The sequence below is a fragment of the Diuraphis noxia genome, unplaced genomic scaffold (genome assembly GCF_037042655.1).
Source record: "Diuraphis noxia isolate RWA-SAM2 unplaced genomic scaffold, SU_Dnox_SAM2 contig0002, whole genome shotgun sequence".
NCBI classification, from domain to species: Eukaryota; Metazoa; Arthropoda; class Insecta; order Hemiptera; family Aphididae; genus Diuraphis; species Diuraphis noxia.
In genome coordinates this window covers 86,064,496-86,082,929 of record NW_028301712.1, presented here as the reverse complement: position 1 = coordinate 86,082,929, position 18,434 = coordinate 86,064,496, and the positions used below count along the sequence as shown (strand labels likewise).

At 32.5% G+C, this 18,434-nt stretch overlaps 1 protein-coding gene across 4 annotated transcripts in view; it reads left to right on the top strand.

The window, feature by feature from the left end:
• LOC107163348 (serine/threonine-protein kinase NIM1-like) overlaps positions 1-18,203 on the top strand; it is a 60,406-nt gene extending 42,203 nt beyond the window's left edge. For 2 of the 4 annotated variants that reach the window (XM_089218248.1, XM_089218249.1), the window contains 7 exons: positions 9,127-9,202; positions 9,352-9,504; positions 10,639-10,750; positions 11,063-11,219; positions 11,307-11,412; positions 13,538-13,777; positions 16,562-18,203. In XM_089218248.1, the coding sequence (XP_089074374.1) occupies positions 9,151-9,202; positions 9,352-9,504; positions 10,639-10,750; positions 11,063-11,219; positions 11,307-11,412; positions 13,538-13,777; positions 16,562-16,980 (1,239 nt within the window). In that variant the 5' untranslated portion in view covers positions 9,127-9,150 and the 3' untranslated portion in view covers positions 16,981-18,203. Of the gene's footprint in view, positions 1-709; positions 1,045-6,109; positions 6,198-9,126; positions 9,203-9,351; positions 9,505-10,638; positions 10,751-11,062; positions 11,220-11,306; positions 11,413-13,537; positions 13,778-16,561 lie in introns of those variants that run through there. The other 2 variants (XM_089218250.1, XM_015510728.2) reach the window with 2 other exon arrangements.
• The last annotated feature ends 231 nt before the right edge of the window (positions 18,204-18,434 follow it).

The following is an 18,434-nucleotide window of genomic DNA, read 5'->3' as shown; positions in this document are numbered from 1 at the left end:
TATTACATTTTTTATTATTATTTTATTAATTTTGCGTTTATTTAGTTAAGCAATAGATATAAATGTATAGTTTGTACACATTTGTGAGCAGAATTATATTGATATAAAAATTGTATTTTTTTCTCATACCTAATATATTTTGTAATTGTTTTAAGATGTTCATTTTTGTTTTTAATACACAATAAAAAATTTTTTTTTGCATATTTTAGAATTTTTGAGTGCATAAATATGTGCATATTTAGCAATAATTTTTGCATAAAAATCCGGGCCCTAATTATTATTATACATTTTGCGCGAATAATACCCCCCCCCCACCCCGACCCACCTCCCACAATGTCAATATAACATCTTATTTATCGCGTGGGTTACTGAATATACCATTATTATATAGTTATAGTTATCACCAAATGTACCTACTAACACTAATATGTACGTGGGCCGCGATAAGACGAAGGACCCTAAAGATGTGAATAATAATATAATAAGTGCCTCCTATACAATATAATATTATTGTTATGCACATGCACAGTGACGCGTTTTTAATCTCGCCAACCAACCGAGAGGCCGAACATTTAGACGTTTATTCGTTGCTCTCCATCGCGGGAGTGCGAAGTTCACTCGCTCGTGGCTATAATATTTGCTATGATAATATTATTATGTTATCAAGTGTAGGTACATTACCGCGTGTTGTTCTATACCGTGCGAGGTGCGGAGCACACCTATATGGTACGCGTTGTTATTATCATCTTCCTTGTTCTGATAACTTTACGTGCATATTTAATAATATCATGATGATGATAATAATGTATTAAATCAAATATTATTAATATTATTATATCACTTTTGTTTTCCGACCGTGTCGCGACCACCTGCGCATTAGGTAACGAAGCGTTGTGATAGATTCGCGGTGTCGCCAGAGAGCTATTAATATCTAATTATTACGTGTTTTATAATCATCCGACGATCCGAATATATTATAGTCACGTAACACGTATTCCGCGGCGACAGACGAAGATGTCGAAATTTTGCTGGAGGAAACCCGTCGTGAGTACCGCCTATCTTTACACCTATATATCATACTTCTTACATTTTACGCGGTATCCCGTGATAATACTATATCAGCTGTGCTACGCGCTTTATACTCTTCATAGTGTAGAGAATCCAGGCATGCGGAGGGTGCAAATTATTTCCCTTAAATTTCATTCGCCCACCTAACAACTGTCAGAATCCTGTCACTGATGAGCGATGAGCGTTAAACAAAAATTGTTTTGTAACACTATTTCTAAATTTAAAACTTCCCTCTTATTGTAATTTGTAATAACTAATTATATGATTCATAAATCCAAAATTTATGACCGACAAAACAGTGAGACACCCCTCCCCCAGAAAAATAATCGTCTTAATTCAACACTGCTCGTGATGTGTATTTATATTGTATACTGCATAATATATCTAGATAAATGGATATTTAATTCTGATTTGTGACCGTTCTGTCCACATCTTTTAATCGCATGTCCTCTTTGAGTACAACAATATCATTAGATATACCTTGAATCATTTTTTAATGAGTAATAAATGTGTATACCGAAAGTTTTAAAAGTTTATAACTGCCGTCGATTATCGAAATGAATGGTGAAAAAACTGATTGAATTCTTTACGCATGGTATTTTCCAAAGTTCCGTTTAAAAAATGAATACGTCTTATTCCAAACCGCTTACTTATCTTTTCGTTTATAATATTTCAACCTAGCGAGTTCGAGTTAAAAAAATTATATTTGTATATATATACATGGGTTTCATGTATATATGTGTTGCGCTGTACCCCATCGTCGTATGTAATCTGTGTTGTATGTATCAATATTAGCTAGAACACAAATTAAAAACGGAGAGAAAAAATTATTGTAAGATTAAAAAAACGTTACCATAACCTTAGATAAAATGTATTTTTTCAGATAAATGTTAAGAACAAAACACGCACACGTAGGGCATAAAACATCAATGTTACAACTTACATTAATATTTACAGTAAATATTTACCTGAATATCCACATAGATTTCGAGCGAACTTAATCAATATTGACGTATAGTTTGTGTACATAACTATCGGAAATATTGTTAATAATTCACTCTTACCTATAATACATTAGTGTCAGACTATAATACTGTCTTGCAGTATACATTGCATAATACTATAATAGTGATACATTTATTTTTAAGATTTGACGAAACGTTGGCCATTATGCGTAGTAGGTATACACACAGTAAAAAAATATTAAAGTTCACATAATTTTTATCGTAGGTAATAGAATAATTTAGTGACTACGACAACCTGCTCGATCATTCTAGGAAGACAACCTACTATACCTATACATTCTCTGTTAGAATTTTAAATTTTTTATCGATCGCTGAGTTGTCGGAAATTTCGAACGGAGAGCGCGGTAAAAATAAAAATAAATTCTATGATATATTCTATTATTTGTATAAAGTTATGAAAAAATAACATCTCGATGCTTTTACTCGTGTAAACTCGGTCGCAGTGTTCATCAAAACAAAGAATAAAATCACCTAGGTATATATGACACTCCAAATTTCCAATTAATCAAAACGTACTCGTCAGCCGAGTAGTTTAGTACAGCAATATGACGTACTTTAGTACTTACATAAAATATAATATTATGCACTATTAATACGCACACCGTGATGTTTAACCGGTAACCACTAACCAAGGTTTATTTTGTCCGTGAACAATTTTCCTCGACAAGTGGTGTGCTTCCTGCAAAATTACATAAGTTGATCTTTATATATAATATTTTACTAGGCATTCAATATTTCCGAGTAGAGTTAACGTTTATTGTTTACATAATAATATTTATTTATTCACATTATACACAAAACGGGCCACGCCAATTATATGACATATGTACAGTGGTTTTATTGAAGTTGAAACTTGAAATAATAGTATAAAGAATGGTAATATAATATGAAATAATAAAATTATGAAAAATAATCCACAGATTCGATCGACTCCATTTATTATAATATTATGATATAATGATTTAATGTGTAACACGCAGTCGTGACGTATTTATATAATTTTTGTTTTTCATCTTAATTACTCTTAAACACATAATAATAATATGTAAACATACGTAAACGATAATACATTATTATATTGTTCTTCACACGACCTTGAATCGCAATTTAGAATAGGTAATACAAAACGGATCCACCATAGAGCTAATCATCACACTACGTTACGTTGTTGTTAAATTTCACTTTTAAAACCTGTTTAGTGTTTTTAAGAAAATTCTGAACATCTCACCGTGTATTCGGAAATGTTCGTACATGTGTTTTCACTGTCATGTGTGTCGGATTTTTAGGAAATACTTCCTTGAGTAATTGTCAGTAAGTTTTGTGATGTCCGTATCGAAATTTATATTCGGAAGGGTTGCACAAGAGTCAAGATTCTGCAAAGCGTTCTTGAGTGAGTGGTGCGGAGGGTAGCGTTCGTCCCTCGCTGATGTTCATTTAATATCATTTTTAAATATTAAAAACGACTTTCCTCTTTTCGACCAAATATAATAAAATAGTTCCCTAATTTCACCTAAAAATAATTGCATTCTTTATGCCCATCTTTAATGTTTAAAATTTTGGAAAGCACTGTCTCAACATGATTTATGTTTGATATAACGTTATAACGTATAACTAATATCGATACTAATTGATAATATGGATTGTGACAATCTTGTCTATGTAAATCTGATATCAGAATTTTTATCAACATACGGACGTAATACAAGGGCGACTAATGCACGACTAATGCATGTGAGTCCTTTCATGCATTCTTTAACAAAAGTTTTTATTGTATTTCTCCACCAATTGGTATGTAATTGGGTGTTATAAAAGAAGTCCAAACTGATGTCTACATCAAATTAAATAGTATCTATTTACAACATTTTTCAAAGATAGGAAAGTTAAAGAACGACAGCTAAAAAACAAAGACAAATCCAACAGTACCATCATAAAGAAGAGATAAGTTGGTATAAATTTCTTAAATCTATATCATTCAACTATACAAAACATTTAAATTAAATATTTTTTACTAAACATTTTTACATTTTTAACATTTTGACGTCGTAACAATTAATGACAAATACCTATATCTTATATTATATAATAATAATTTAACGTTCACAAACAAAAAATACATTTTTTGAGAGTAAAAGAAGCCACCTCCTCGTGGTGCTCTCTGGGTTATGCTAAAATGCTAAATGCCTTTATTAAATTAATTTTAAAAAAAGCGGGTAAGTCGTGGATGTCGCTCTGCTGTACAGTAGGTTACTGTAATGGATGGGATTAAATTTGAATGCAATGATAGGTATCATTGTATACGAAAAACGATTCTGAACGGAGATGATTTGTCAGTCTAGGATATATTATATTTAAATATTGTCATAATGTCATATATTCTATTTTGAAACAAATATTTTATTTTTCAATTAAGACGCATTTTGCACATGGCATGGTTAATCAATTAGTGTAGTTATCATGTAGTTATCATAATTCATAATACCTTATATTATCATAGATATACGAATACCTGGTTTGAGGATAAATCGTTATCATTACGCGATTTCATAAAAATTTAAAACTCAAACGCTCAAAACATTTTTCCTAAAATGACGCTTCAAATTTTCTCTATAATAGCTATTTGAAGCAAAACTGATGGAAAACTTGGTGTTAAATTTTATAACCTTAGATATAAATACAAACAATATTATGAATTTTGAACTAAAAAATAATTTGCAAATATTCATGGTTTTGACGAATTTTTGTCAATATTTGAAATTCAAATGCTAATAAGAATTTCCGGTGGACATTTATTTTGTGATAAAGATTGACAAATTTTTAAGAAATCTTGTATTAAATTTTCAAAGCTTAGATTTAAAAAGAAAATTTTTATGAATTTCTAGCTTATAGTAATTTGCGAATTTTCGTAATTTTTACGTATTTAGACAAAATTTGAACTTTAAATGCCTTTAAAAAAAATTTGTGACTATATATTTCTTTTATTTTTCAAATGCTATTGTAAAAATATTTTAGGAGCCTTGTATAAAATTTTCAAATCTTAGGTATAAAAGGAAAAGTTTTTATGAATTTCTAGGATAAAATAATTTACGAATTTTTGTGATTTTTACGTATGTTGTCAAAATTAAAATTTGAATACATTTATAAAAAATTTTTGGCTATACATTTATTTTATTTTTCAACTGCTATTGTAAAAATATATTATGAGCCTTGTATTAAATTCTCAAATCTTAGAATTAAAAAGAAAATAATGATGCTTAGAGTTTTCTCTATAGCTACTTGAAGGAAAACTTATGGAAAACTTAGTATTGTATTTTTAATCCTTAGTTATAAACGAAAAAAATTTTATGATTTTTCAACTTCAAAATTACTTGCAAATTTTCGCGTTTTCGATAGATTTCGTAAAATTTTGAACTGTAAACGCTTATTAAAAATAATTGTGACTTACGATATTTAATTTTTTTTAGCTACAATAAGAACAACTCATAAGGAACCGTGTAATAAATTTTCAAGTTTTTTTGGTCGTCCAACATTTTTTTACCGACACTTCCAAAAAAAAATTCTCAAAAAAATCGAAAATTTTAGTGGTCTATAAATAACTCAAAAAAAGTCAAAAAATTTTGAAAATTAAACTGTATATATATAGCACTACCATAAACATTTTGTGAAAATTTCAAGTATTTACAGTGATTAGTTTTTGAATTACAACCATATAAAAATATCGATTTTTTTGAAAACTGTTGGAAAATGTTTAGTTTTGACCTCTATAATGCACCAAGGATCTTCAATTTTACATCGGAAACCACCCCTTAAGTTTGAAATCGAAGCATTATTTCGACTAGTTATGCTGTACGCAGACACAAAAAAAAAAAAAAAACACACACACATCATTGTAAAATCAATACATTCATCACAGCTTTTAATACTCGTGGCGCCCTTTAAGAACTGAAGTTTTCTCATGGCGCCCTTAATAAAATTTACGCCCCTTTTTTTCATCGTAAAATATCGTTGTTTATTTTTAGACCAGATAACATAGTCGTCAGCGAGGCACAGCCGCGGCTCCCCTGACAACACACCGCGGCGCACAGTTTGGGAACCTCTGGCCTAGAGGTATATGAAAAAAAAGAAACAATATCAAAATAATTGTCAACGCTCAATAATGAGCCTTGGCAATATTTTAAGCAATACCTGCCAGACTTACGAAAGCATAGTACACACTATACGTCTCGTACATCTTCTGCTGCACCTTTATCACAACCAATATGCGTCACATATTCGATGTTCTCTATTATCTATAACGACAATAAAATACAATGTACTACACGTACCTCTCCCCCGCCTACCCGCCACACATTTCTTCGTTTAAAAACAGCCAACAATCAAAGGCCATCGTGGACAACGAAAACAAATATAATATAACCAATTAGAATATAATTGGGGGTGGAGTGGCCGAGCGGACTAATGCGTCGGTTGCCACGCACGGATCGAATCTCGGTCACGGGCGGCATCGCTTTTTGGGCATTTCGCGGTGTCTGGAGAGAGAGGCCGCCGCCTCCCAACCGGGCATGGCAGAAACCTACGGGTGCCCATTCAAAATTCTGCCAAAAACCCACGTGTTAAAACCTACAGTACCTTCCCCTACAGTTCCTCAGGCTAATGACCTCAGTTGTCGAAGCCTTAATCCTATAAAAAAAAATATAATTATTATAGATAATATTTAAACGGGAGAATTCTAAAATAAAAAATTGTCGAATGATTTTTGTAACGGAATCCCAAATTAATATATATATAATAATATATACCTAAGTGTAATTTTTCAATATAATATTTAATTCCCGCCCCCTTCTATTGGAATTGGCCTTGGGACGCCACTATTCTGTAAGGTTTTAATCGTATGTTTAAGGGCAAGTATATCGCGAGCTTCTAATGATTAAATTATAAGGTAGCGGAGGATATATTTTATTTAAGAACCATATTATAAAGTTAGGTTATTACTAAGTATGCACTTACTATTTTAGAAGTGTAGATATTAGATAATAGCGACACTGACACATGTTGTACTATATTCGTCATCGTTAAGGTATACGTTATGAGATAGAACATTTTATATTATTTTAATGTTTTTTTTTTCAATTCGAAACATACAAAATATACAATCTACCTACATTATAATGTTTATACTACAGTAAGCATATATTATGCGATTACATAAAGGCATTGTGACGTGATTATCGTTTCAAAAATGCCACACACCCATCGCGATGACACTTGCACGAATACATGACGAAATTAATTTACTTAAATGGTTTAGGATATCTGCAGTGGCACATTCCATTAGACGAGGACGATAAGAGACTATACAATAAAACGACTTACGGGGTTGTATCTGCTGTGATTTTTTTACACCGACGCATACTTGCGACGTTGCGTCTCGTGCACCTTTTCACGCGGTGATGAATATCCATCGACGGCTTCGAAGTGATGTAGTAATTTCATGTTGCGTCACGCTCAAGTTATTCGTTTTTGATAACCGGGAGAAGGGGGTGGGGGCTTTTGCTTCAGGCTTCCAATCACGCCGACTAATTAGATTTCCACTGCGGAATAATGCGACAAGATTTGTTATTATCGCTGCAGTAATAGTACAGTGTTCTATATCACAAAATATATGATATATTGTAATTTGTAGTCTCGAGAAGAAATTATATAAATATGTAAAACATTCGCACCCGATTTCGATTTAAACGTTGTACCCATTAAATTACATGCAGATGTATTCATCTATTACACCTGCACGAGTGCAATTATTGCGTTATTCAGAACGAGACTAGGAATGAGCTGAGCTAAGTGTGATGGAACAACCGCGATTTGCGGAATCTATAGATTACCTAGGTACATGAAAAATTCAGTGATGGTGTCGACGACGACATAATCACGCACATTCAATACGTCAAGTTATCGTTATAGCGTGCATAATAATATGCTAAAAGCGAAAAGATATCATATTTTATTTTTCATGCGCATCGCGTCAGTGCGCGTTATTAGAATAATATATTATATGAGTACGGAAACCATAACAATATACACAATACAGGCATACAGCATATTCTTATGGATTTTGCGGGTCAAAAATGTACTAACTATTAATTGTGATCGCAATTCGAACAGATCGAAATTAAAACTGAAAATAATTAATTAAAAAAACAGTGTTCAACGTCTTCGGTACCAGCTGTATACATTTTTGCGCACCAAAATAACAATTACAATAATAATAATAATAATAATAATAACAATAACAATACTGATGATACTGTCCTGACCTGTCATAATATATACGAAAAAAAAGACCTTTTATCATTGATTATAATAACATATAATCATTATATTCATTATAATTCATTACGTCCGTTGTAATAATCGTCATAGCAGAGATTGTATACGCGTCGCACATAATTCGCGTGGCAGTCGCTTTTCGCCTTTACAACGTCGCGTGTTCGTCACTATATGTATGCATTAAAAAGTACCTTATGTAAACATAATATTATATACATGTTTGAGTATGCCTACAGCAGTGCGTGTAGTTATTAATATTAATTTTATCTATATATAATATTCTTATAGACTCCATAGGTACATACATTATCTATATTTACCTTTGTATAATATATATATACGTATATATGGAGTCGTATAGGTATTCTTATATACGCGTACAAACTATTTTGATGGGTATTTAAATAATGTGAAATGCACGTCATACATACATCAATGGGACTTGTCTGTGTAGTGGTACCTATACAGTACAATAATATATTGAGAGTGGTGTTTGTGTATTATATTGTACTGTTATATACTGCACTAAACGTCATAATATAATATTATAATATTGCTCTGCTCGTCAGATACCTCTATATATTACGTATATTAATAACAAAAACAATAATAATTATAACAATAAGTCAATGTTGGGGTAGTGAAGGATCCAGCGAAGAGCGTATATTATATATTAACATTATTTATCAAGTGCGTCGGTATGTTTCAGAGAACACGCGATGACGTTACGACGATGACCTTGTGCGAGTCTTCCGAGGAGAAGGCGTCTCCAACAAAGTTAACAGGTAAGTCGACCGTCATACGAATATACCACATGCAGTTGACACATCATGAAGTATAAGCACCTCTGCCATACTAAGAACTCTGTATACACCTATAATACGGCATTTATTAACTTAAATTAACGTTTTCGTTTTTGATTGACCGATTTTAGCTTACCGAAAGGCGATCGACAACTTGAACAACGACCGGAAATGGCAGACGGACACGGCCGTGGGAAAGAGGATCGGTCTGTACAAGCTCAGTGGAGAGTTGGGCAAAGGGAATTTTTCACAAGTGAAAACTGGATACCACGAGTTGACCAAAGGTACATAAGACCACAACCTTGACTGATTAAACGGATCAAATGAAACACTTTAACGATATTTATAAACGACACGATAGAATCAATAGTTTCAAATTGATACGTCTTGTTTTTATTTTTATATTATGTTTAGATAGCCCATAAACATAATATTATAGTTTCCACTTGGAGGTAAAAGGAAAATAATATGTCCAATGAATAATTCACGAGTTGCATTTTGAAACGTTCGATTAAATTGTTTTTCAGTATCACATTTAAGATATTGATTTTTAACTTTCACTTTTTTATTATTATTATAAGTTTTAAGTGTATATTTTCTTATATACATAAATTATATTTGTGTATTTAGTATAAAATTACTGTATTTAAAGTATAATTTTATACCGCATATACCTTATACCTACTACCAAGTAAAACATTTATAATACCTTAAGACCTACAACTTAAACCTTAATACTCTCTTTAAATAATATATATTGTTTACTTTATAATATTAATAAAATATTGATGTAAAATTATTACAGGGACTGTATAATTTTATTGTGGGGAAAAAATAATGAAATAACTAATGATTATTTAGATATCAAACCAATAATTTTTCTCGTATATTACGAATATAATTATATTATTAAACATGTTATTTACTAACATTTATTAAGTCATAAAAAAAAATTAATTTAGAATTTAATTTTTATATTATTATGCAATTGTTAAACATTGACTGTCAGTATTCAAAAAACGTGAACAATAACAGTGTACACACAAATAAACCATAATATAATAGATAGATAGAGTGAAAATAATACGCAAAAATCATAACAAACTAATAAAGAACATTATTATAATATACCAAACCACAATTAATAATCTAAATATTCGTATACCTAATAATTATTAATATTTTACTCTCTCGCTTATTATAAAAGTTTTCTAGTAAATGTTTACTGCGAACTCGTTTACTACGACTTCTCATTTTTTATATAACACAGCAGGTCCACTTACGAAAAAAAAATGAACAATAAAAAAAATGTATATTACCTTTTATTTCGTACGACGCGCCATCTTTACAGCCGGCGAATGTATGTTATACAAATTTCGTTTTGATTCTAATATAATATTATATCATTATATTTTCAGAACGAGTGGCAATCAAAATATTAGACAAGACCAAATTGACGGCGAAAGCGAAGAAAATGCTGTCCCGAGAGATCTCCGTCATGGAATCAATACATCATCAAAACGTTATTCGGTAAAACCGGCCACCGAATATTTATTTAAACACACATTTCACGTGTTTTAATAACGTTGAGCGTGTGATATTGTTTTCATAACTGCAGTGTGGTGCCATTCATTCGCATATTTCCCTTCTTTCTGTTTTCATTTGTCTCCACCCAATTCATGCACAAAATAACAATATATATATATATATATATATTATTATATTATAATAAATCTATAATCGGTTTCGGGACGTTGCTTCCTCTTCATCGTCACTATTTACCACAAAGCAAATTTGTGTTTTATCATATAATATTTGAATACCGAGTAAACTCCATTTCAGACTGTTCGAAGTGATCGAGACATACACGAAATACTATTTGATAATGGAGCACGCGGCGGCTGGAGAACTGTTCAAGAGGTTGATATCCGAGGGCCGAATGCACGAGTCGGAAGCAAAAAATATTTTCTCTCAGATCGTTTTGGCCGTCAAACACCTGGTGAATAATTTATTTTTCACCGTCCTACACCGTCGTTCGTGTAATAATTATTATTAATTAGTTATTTTCTTTTCGTCCATGCTGCAGCACGACCGCAACATCGTTCACAGAGACATCAAAGCGGAGAACGTGTTCTTGAGTTCCAGAGGCGTCGCCAAATTAGGAGACTTCGGCTTTAGCATCACAGTCTCAAGTACCTATTCAGAAATATTAACTTATTATAAATTTTTTTTTTTTAGGGGAACCCGCGTTATTGGGATGGTACGGTAGGGGTTATTTTTGTTTATTTGTTTGTAGGTTTTTAAGTGGGTAGGGTTGTAACACGTGTTTGTGTATGTGTGGCAAGGATATGTTGCTGAAAATTCCGGGTGGTCACCCATCCGGGAGCTAGCAACTGCGGCAGGTACGTACGCTAAGTGCGTTTCCGCAGATTGAGCGTACGACCGCAACTCACCAAGCCACACTTATTAAATTATTTCTAACAATAACATGTTTATACATGCAGTTTAGTCTCGTTAATTCGAATATCCAAGGGGCACGTGAGGAATAAATACAAATTTGATTTGTGTATTTTCTGAGTTACAAAAATCAAACACAACTCGCTTAAAAATACTTCTAGGGTCAAAAATGAAATCTTATAGTTACCACGAGACTCGACTTTATCTAACGTGTTTGGCGGGGCCAATTATTATAATTTTTTTCTTTTGTTTTAAGAATAAATAACTAAAAATCAAAATACTATTCAGGTACGAATATGCATGTCGTTGTCGTCTTCCGCGGAATGGATAAAATATGATGAAAACTCATTTATAGAACGAAAATAGGAATATTCGCTAATATATTGGATTTATCGGAAGCGATCGAAACCGATGATCGAGTTTTTGGATTAGAATACTTTTTGTCTTTATATCCATCGATATGCATATTAATCTCATTTTAAAGCTATCGTGTGTATTTAATGTCGTTAAAACATGGTTTCGAGACGATAACATAAATTATAAGTGAATTCGATAAAAGCTCTGCAGTGGCGTCATAGCTACGTCATAAGCATAACACATTGTTATAGTATTCTAATGAATTCCAATTGGACTTAATATATTATATTGATCAAATTATAATATTATTATAACAGCCGTTTACAAACAAATACATGTTTTTATATATTATTATAGTATTATTATCTGTGCAATGTCGTATTACAAGAGCATTATATTCGGTATCGTTATAATATGACATACTTAGTAATATAATAATTAATAACTAATAATTATCAATATGATAAAATTCTATGTCTACAACACAACCACTGACTTTGAACGGCGGCGAAATTTTAATTTTCCAAACGAATTTATATCGACACATAATTAAATAAATAATTGATTGAAAATCGAGATTATTGCAATTATTTTATTATTATTTTTTTTTTACTCCCGACACTGATATAAATTATAGATTGAAATATGGAATTATAATAATGTGAAATGACTCAACGCATATTATATAATATTATTATGTGCTTAATTTTTATGTGTGTAATTGGTCTTATGGAAAAATAATAAAATAAATCACGTACTTAATTAATTCGAAGATATGGACCAGTTCGATTGATATTTTTAAAATTTCGCAATAGCTCACTGTTCGGTCAAAAGTATGTATACCTACAGTATTTACATAATTTACGTACGTGTAGGCACAATCAAATATTGCAGCCAAAGATTCATTTTAGGTTGATGGAAAATCGCAATAACGGAAAAATGAGAATTTTTAATTGATATTTTCATATATTATTAATGTATATTAAAGGTTGAAAATACTTAAAATAAAAATAATAAATAATAATTAATACTTCAATTATATTTTAATACTTAAAATTCGTTCTGATATACCTAGTATAATATTATTTTAAGGCTTTAAGCCCATTATTAAGAGTATATTCTATATAGTTCCTCACGTTTATGTGAGATATTTTTTTCAATTTCTAAGGGAATTTATTAAAATATTGAACATCAAACTATTTTATAATATGTTCTACCAATATTGATATTATGTTGATCACGTATTCGATCCGTTATCCGACGATAACCAATAATGATGTAACTAAAAAATATTTATTTTTTTTGTGGGGGGAGGGTCACATTGTTTGAATATTATATATACATTAGAAATAACATGCTGACAACCAAAAACAAGGTGAAGAAATAAGAATTCTGGTCGTGAGCTAGTTATAATTCTCAAACCCCTCCCAGGCGTATTACCTATCTATAATTATTATTATCGTGTATGACAATGTCGTATAAATCCGTGTTTTTGTTTTATAGACGACGAAAAGTTGGAGACGTTCTGCGGTTCTCCACCGTATGCTGCTCCAGAACTGTTCTTGGACGAGCGTTACGTCGGCCGTCCCGTGGACTTGTGGTCGTTGGGTGTGCTGTTGTTCTTCATTACCACCGCCACGATGCCTTTCCTCGGAGACAACATGGCAGGGCTCAGACGGTCAATACTGGCTGGGCACGTGGAAGCACCAGGGTATATGTCCCAGCTGTTAAAGTCACTCATAGGTAAAGGCTAGAAATTATTAACAAAAAAAAAATAAAATAAACTATCGCGATTCAGTGACAATTATTGTTGAGGAAATAATTAAAAATAAGGTTTTGTATATAATTATAAGAATTTAAATTTCGGTTTTCTGACGTGCATCACTTCAGCACCCTCCCGCACACCCACTATTAAAGAAATAAAAATATTGAAGTCTTATTTTTCTATTCTTTAGTACCTAATAGCTTTTGTACGAAAACGATTTCATACGCAGTGGTACAGTCGTAAAACATTGTGTCCCACGAAGGGGCTAACGACACCCCCGTCTTAAAAAATCTGTCGATTAGCGGATGATAATCGCGGAATGTCACGTGAATCATACAATAATTATCACATCAATTATGATAATGATGATAATAATATTATATTAATATAATCGTGTCCGATTTATGCGCAACACAAAATATTTACACGTGTTCCTACGCCATATAATATGTATATATACTCGTATGTATAATATCATATACAATTATGTCAATTGTGCATATGTGTATGTGTGTGTGAGTGTGTGTGTGTGTGTGTGTGTGTGTGTGCGTGTGCGCGCGCGCACTGATTTACGATGAACAGACCACACAATAATATTGTACTTTGTAGTTGGTTTGTATTATTTATAGTACAAAATAACAGAATTATTCGTACCATTAACATATTGATTTAAAAAAGGAGTTGTGACGGTTCATGGCACAAATGAACTTCCAACCATCAACACGATTTCACAGACACAGAAATACATGTGTAAATAGAGTACTTTGACCTGGACAATATGAGTACTACAACGTGTATAACGAAAACAACAGCATTATAATGTTGATATCTGCTGATAATATTTCGGTGTTACGTTTAAGGCTGCTATATTGATTATAAAAATACATATTTTATTCACACCTGTTCCTAATTGGCGTGCATAAATAAAAACAATACATCTTTAAGAAACAGGCGAAGGCCGTAGGAACGTATAATAAGTATTAGTTTATGTATACGATATTATGACTATTATTATATTATAATATACATTATTATTATTATACACTACACGATTCACTATACTGTAAACACAATGCTCGATTATGTTTTATGACGGCCACACAATACCCGCTGATGACTTTATTATACCCACCCCTCTAAAAAAGATGAGCTGCGAACACGTTTACATGTCGCATAGACGTAATAACTCTGTATAATATGCGTTTACATAATACACTGCACTCGCTACTCGTATATTATAATATGTTTTCGCACAGTTACATTCATTAAGAATATTGTTTTTTTGCCAATCAATACTCGTATGCGTACATGGAAGGACTGTAAGTTTTGTATTTAGACTTAGAAATCCGATCGTCTATACCTAGTTATTTTAGAGGTGTATGCTCCTTTTTTTTCCGTTCAAAAAACCAGGAACGGGTGGGAAATGTTTAGCACAATACTGCCACCTGGTCCCGTATCGTTTATTCGCCGTCAATTATCGTAGTTATTTTACATACGCGGGGGTCTCTAATCACCCTGAAAAACCCACAAAATAATAAAGTTTACCCTAACTGTCCACCCGCCTGTCTGGAGCGCTCTGCTTCCTCCTTTAGCCCAAGTATTGTCTCCACCATCATGCCAAACGCTATCCTCTGATTATCCGCCAATGTCTCCTTGACCTGTCATCTGGGAGGAGCTCCTGCTCCGGCCCCAGAATGATATCAGGAACATCCTCGGGCCGTAGTCGCCGACCGATGCACTGCTCCATCCCGTGCCTACACTCCGCCCAGTGCGGACAATGGAACAGCGTATGTTCTACTGTGTTCTCCGGTTCTTCGCAGTGGTAGCAGCGGGGATCAGCTGCCCTCCTATATGTATCTATATGTATATTGAATGCAGACAACGCGGTGCACTTAGTTAGGTTTTGTTAGCGAAGCCGATTGTTGTCTTAATTATCTCGGCACATCGTCTCTGTAGTATTGTAAAGTTACAAATGAAAATTCTGAAAATGTGGTAAAAAAATTGCTGACATGCTCCCATGGGAGCCGAGACCAACAGTTTGAATACCTCTGCTATTATCAAATGATACCTCCCTATGTGAAAAAATGGAAGGTTCGTACATGCATTTCTATAATATGCTTAATATTATTAATTATTTTCAAATACGGTTCATCTAAATGCAAAACAAAAATATAAACATGTTTCAGTTTTCTATTTAGAAATTTAAATATTTTTTTCGTATGTCTTATACTTAAATTTATACTATTAGCTGATAGATGAGTGTAATTTATTGTTAGGTGGGCAGGAAGAAGTTGGATAAATTCAGTCTATAAATAGGATGATCGTGCATTAAGAAAACGCTAAAGACTTATATTCGCGGATTTGTAAATGCCAATTCCGATACTTATTTTGTAACTGTAAAAAATAAACTAAAATATACCCTGTATATGTTATATAACAAGGGTTATATGCAACTGGCAGACCACGGACCGAATCCGGAAGGCAGAAAACTGAACCTTCAACAAATCTTACAATTTATTTTGTCTTCATATTATTACTATGGTAAAAATATAAAGATTTGATAAATATTTTTTTCTCTTGATGTCATTTGCTTGTTATTTTGGTCTTTCGGACTCCAATAGAAACTTATTATTTGCCAACCACTGTTATTATAGGTCACTAATATTATTTATCTTCATAAATACTCATAATACGATGTTTATATTATATATTTATATTACTTATTATTTTGTTTATACGAGTACGTCTTTCGCATTCCACAGAATCCATGCTCAACACGTCACCCGAACACCGGTTCAACATCGATCAGGTGCTCAAGTCCGACTGGCTGCGGGAGGCGTCCGCGTACCAGATACGGTTCAACAACAACTCGGTATACGGTCAGTGGTGCGCTTATCCGACGGCGGCTGGCGCCGATCTCACAGACACCGAGACGAACGCCAGACGGGCGCTGGAAGGTCTTGGCATAACCGACGTCATGCTTGACGAACACAGTTCTCGGGGGTCGAGGAGCAACGTGGTGGCCACTTACCGGATAGTGGTCAACAGGTTGTTGCAGCAACGCAGGCTCATGGGGCAGCAGCACCACATGCAACACCAGAACTCGACCATGCAACATCCGCAGACCGCTTCCGGCCGGAAACCCACCAAAACCAAATCCCGGTTGTGCGCCATTACGTGAACACGGGAACAGCGATCGCCAGTACCCTTAGCTCAACATTCACACACACAGACACACACATATGAAACACTCCCCCCCCCCCGACCATTAACACGACTCGATCAACCCCTCCCCCACGGCCGCGTGTCGATGCTCTTATGAACAGAACGCGATCGTCGAAAGTATATAATAATAATGTGTATACTATCGCATGCAATATTATTATGAATTAATTATTATATAATTACGCAACGTATTATATTATTGTACGATACATTTTTTTTTCTATGTAGAATCGTGCAGAGTTTAATATAAAATATCGAGTAGTTCGGTATGCGATTATTAAGTATGATATATTTTATATACATTTGTTATATTACGCATTATCGTACCAGCGGTACAGTCGTACCACTATATACATAATATTATAATATTTTAATGTACGACGGCCGATATTGCGTTCGTAATTAATTTAATATAATATCAATGTATAATATTATACACACTCTACGTGCCATTTACACATCAAATGTAGATATATGTACCTATTATAAATTATTATCGCCTATACATATAATATTAGATCGATACGAATATACGTCTTATATATATATATATATACCTATATAGTTACGTGATATTGTCACGTCAAAGTCATAAACGTTTTACTGTTTTAGACGTACGACAATTGATGTGATACTGTTATAGACTTAAGTGTATACGATTATAAGAAACCATAGACATATATAGTTTTTAAATAAATACTACAATTATTATGTATAATGTTATAATAAAAATATGTACCTATATATAATCGATTTAATATTATACAGAACTAACACAATGTAATATATAATATAGACTGTTTTTGACGCGCATAAGACGTCTCGTTATATTATTCGACGGCCAAATAATACTACCAACGGTTTTTTTTTAAATTGAATTTCATCCTATATTTATATATAATATTATAATCATTATGTTATTAGGCTTAAGCATTGTTATACGATGTGTTTGGGCATTTCGTGTTTTTAAATAGTTTTAACGAATATATATTATTGTTTGTGTACCTATATATAAAATAATATAGTATATAGTTCTTCAAAAAAACTGACACTTTGTTGACGACATTATATTATTATTATTATTTTATCATACGAATTTACTCGAGACCGTTTAACTATATATTATATGAGTCAAATACTCGATTGAGAAAATATATTGACCTGATAATAGACACCTAAGCTGGAGTGTATTTTATTTATTTCAATAATTATTCTCCTTTACACTGCAATATATAGGTACAGTAACTGTTTATTAATGTACTGTAGTTGTACAATATGCGATACATTATCGCAGTGATCGATTCATAGTGACATATACTCATACGATATCAGCTAGGGCCGAATTGGACAAATTATTCGGCCCACCGAACTTACAAACTTAATATAAAGGTTAGGTCTCATCTCGGTTAG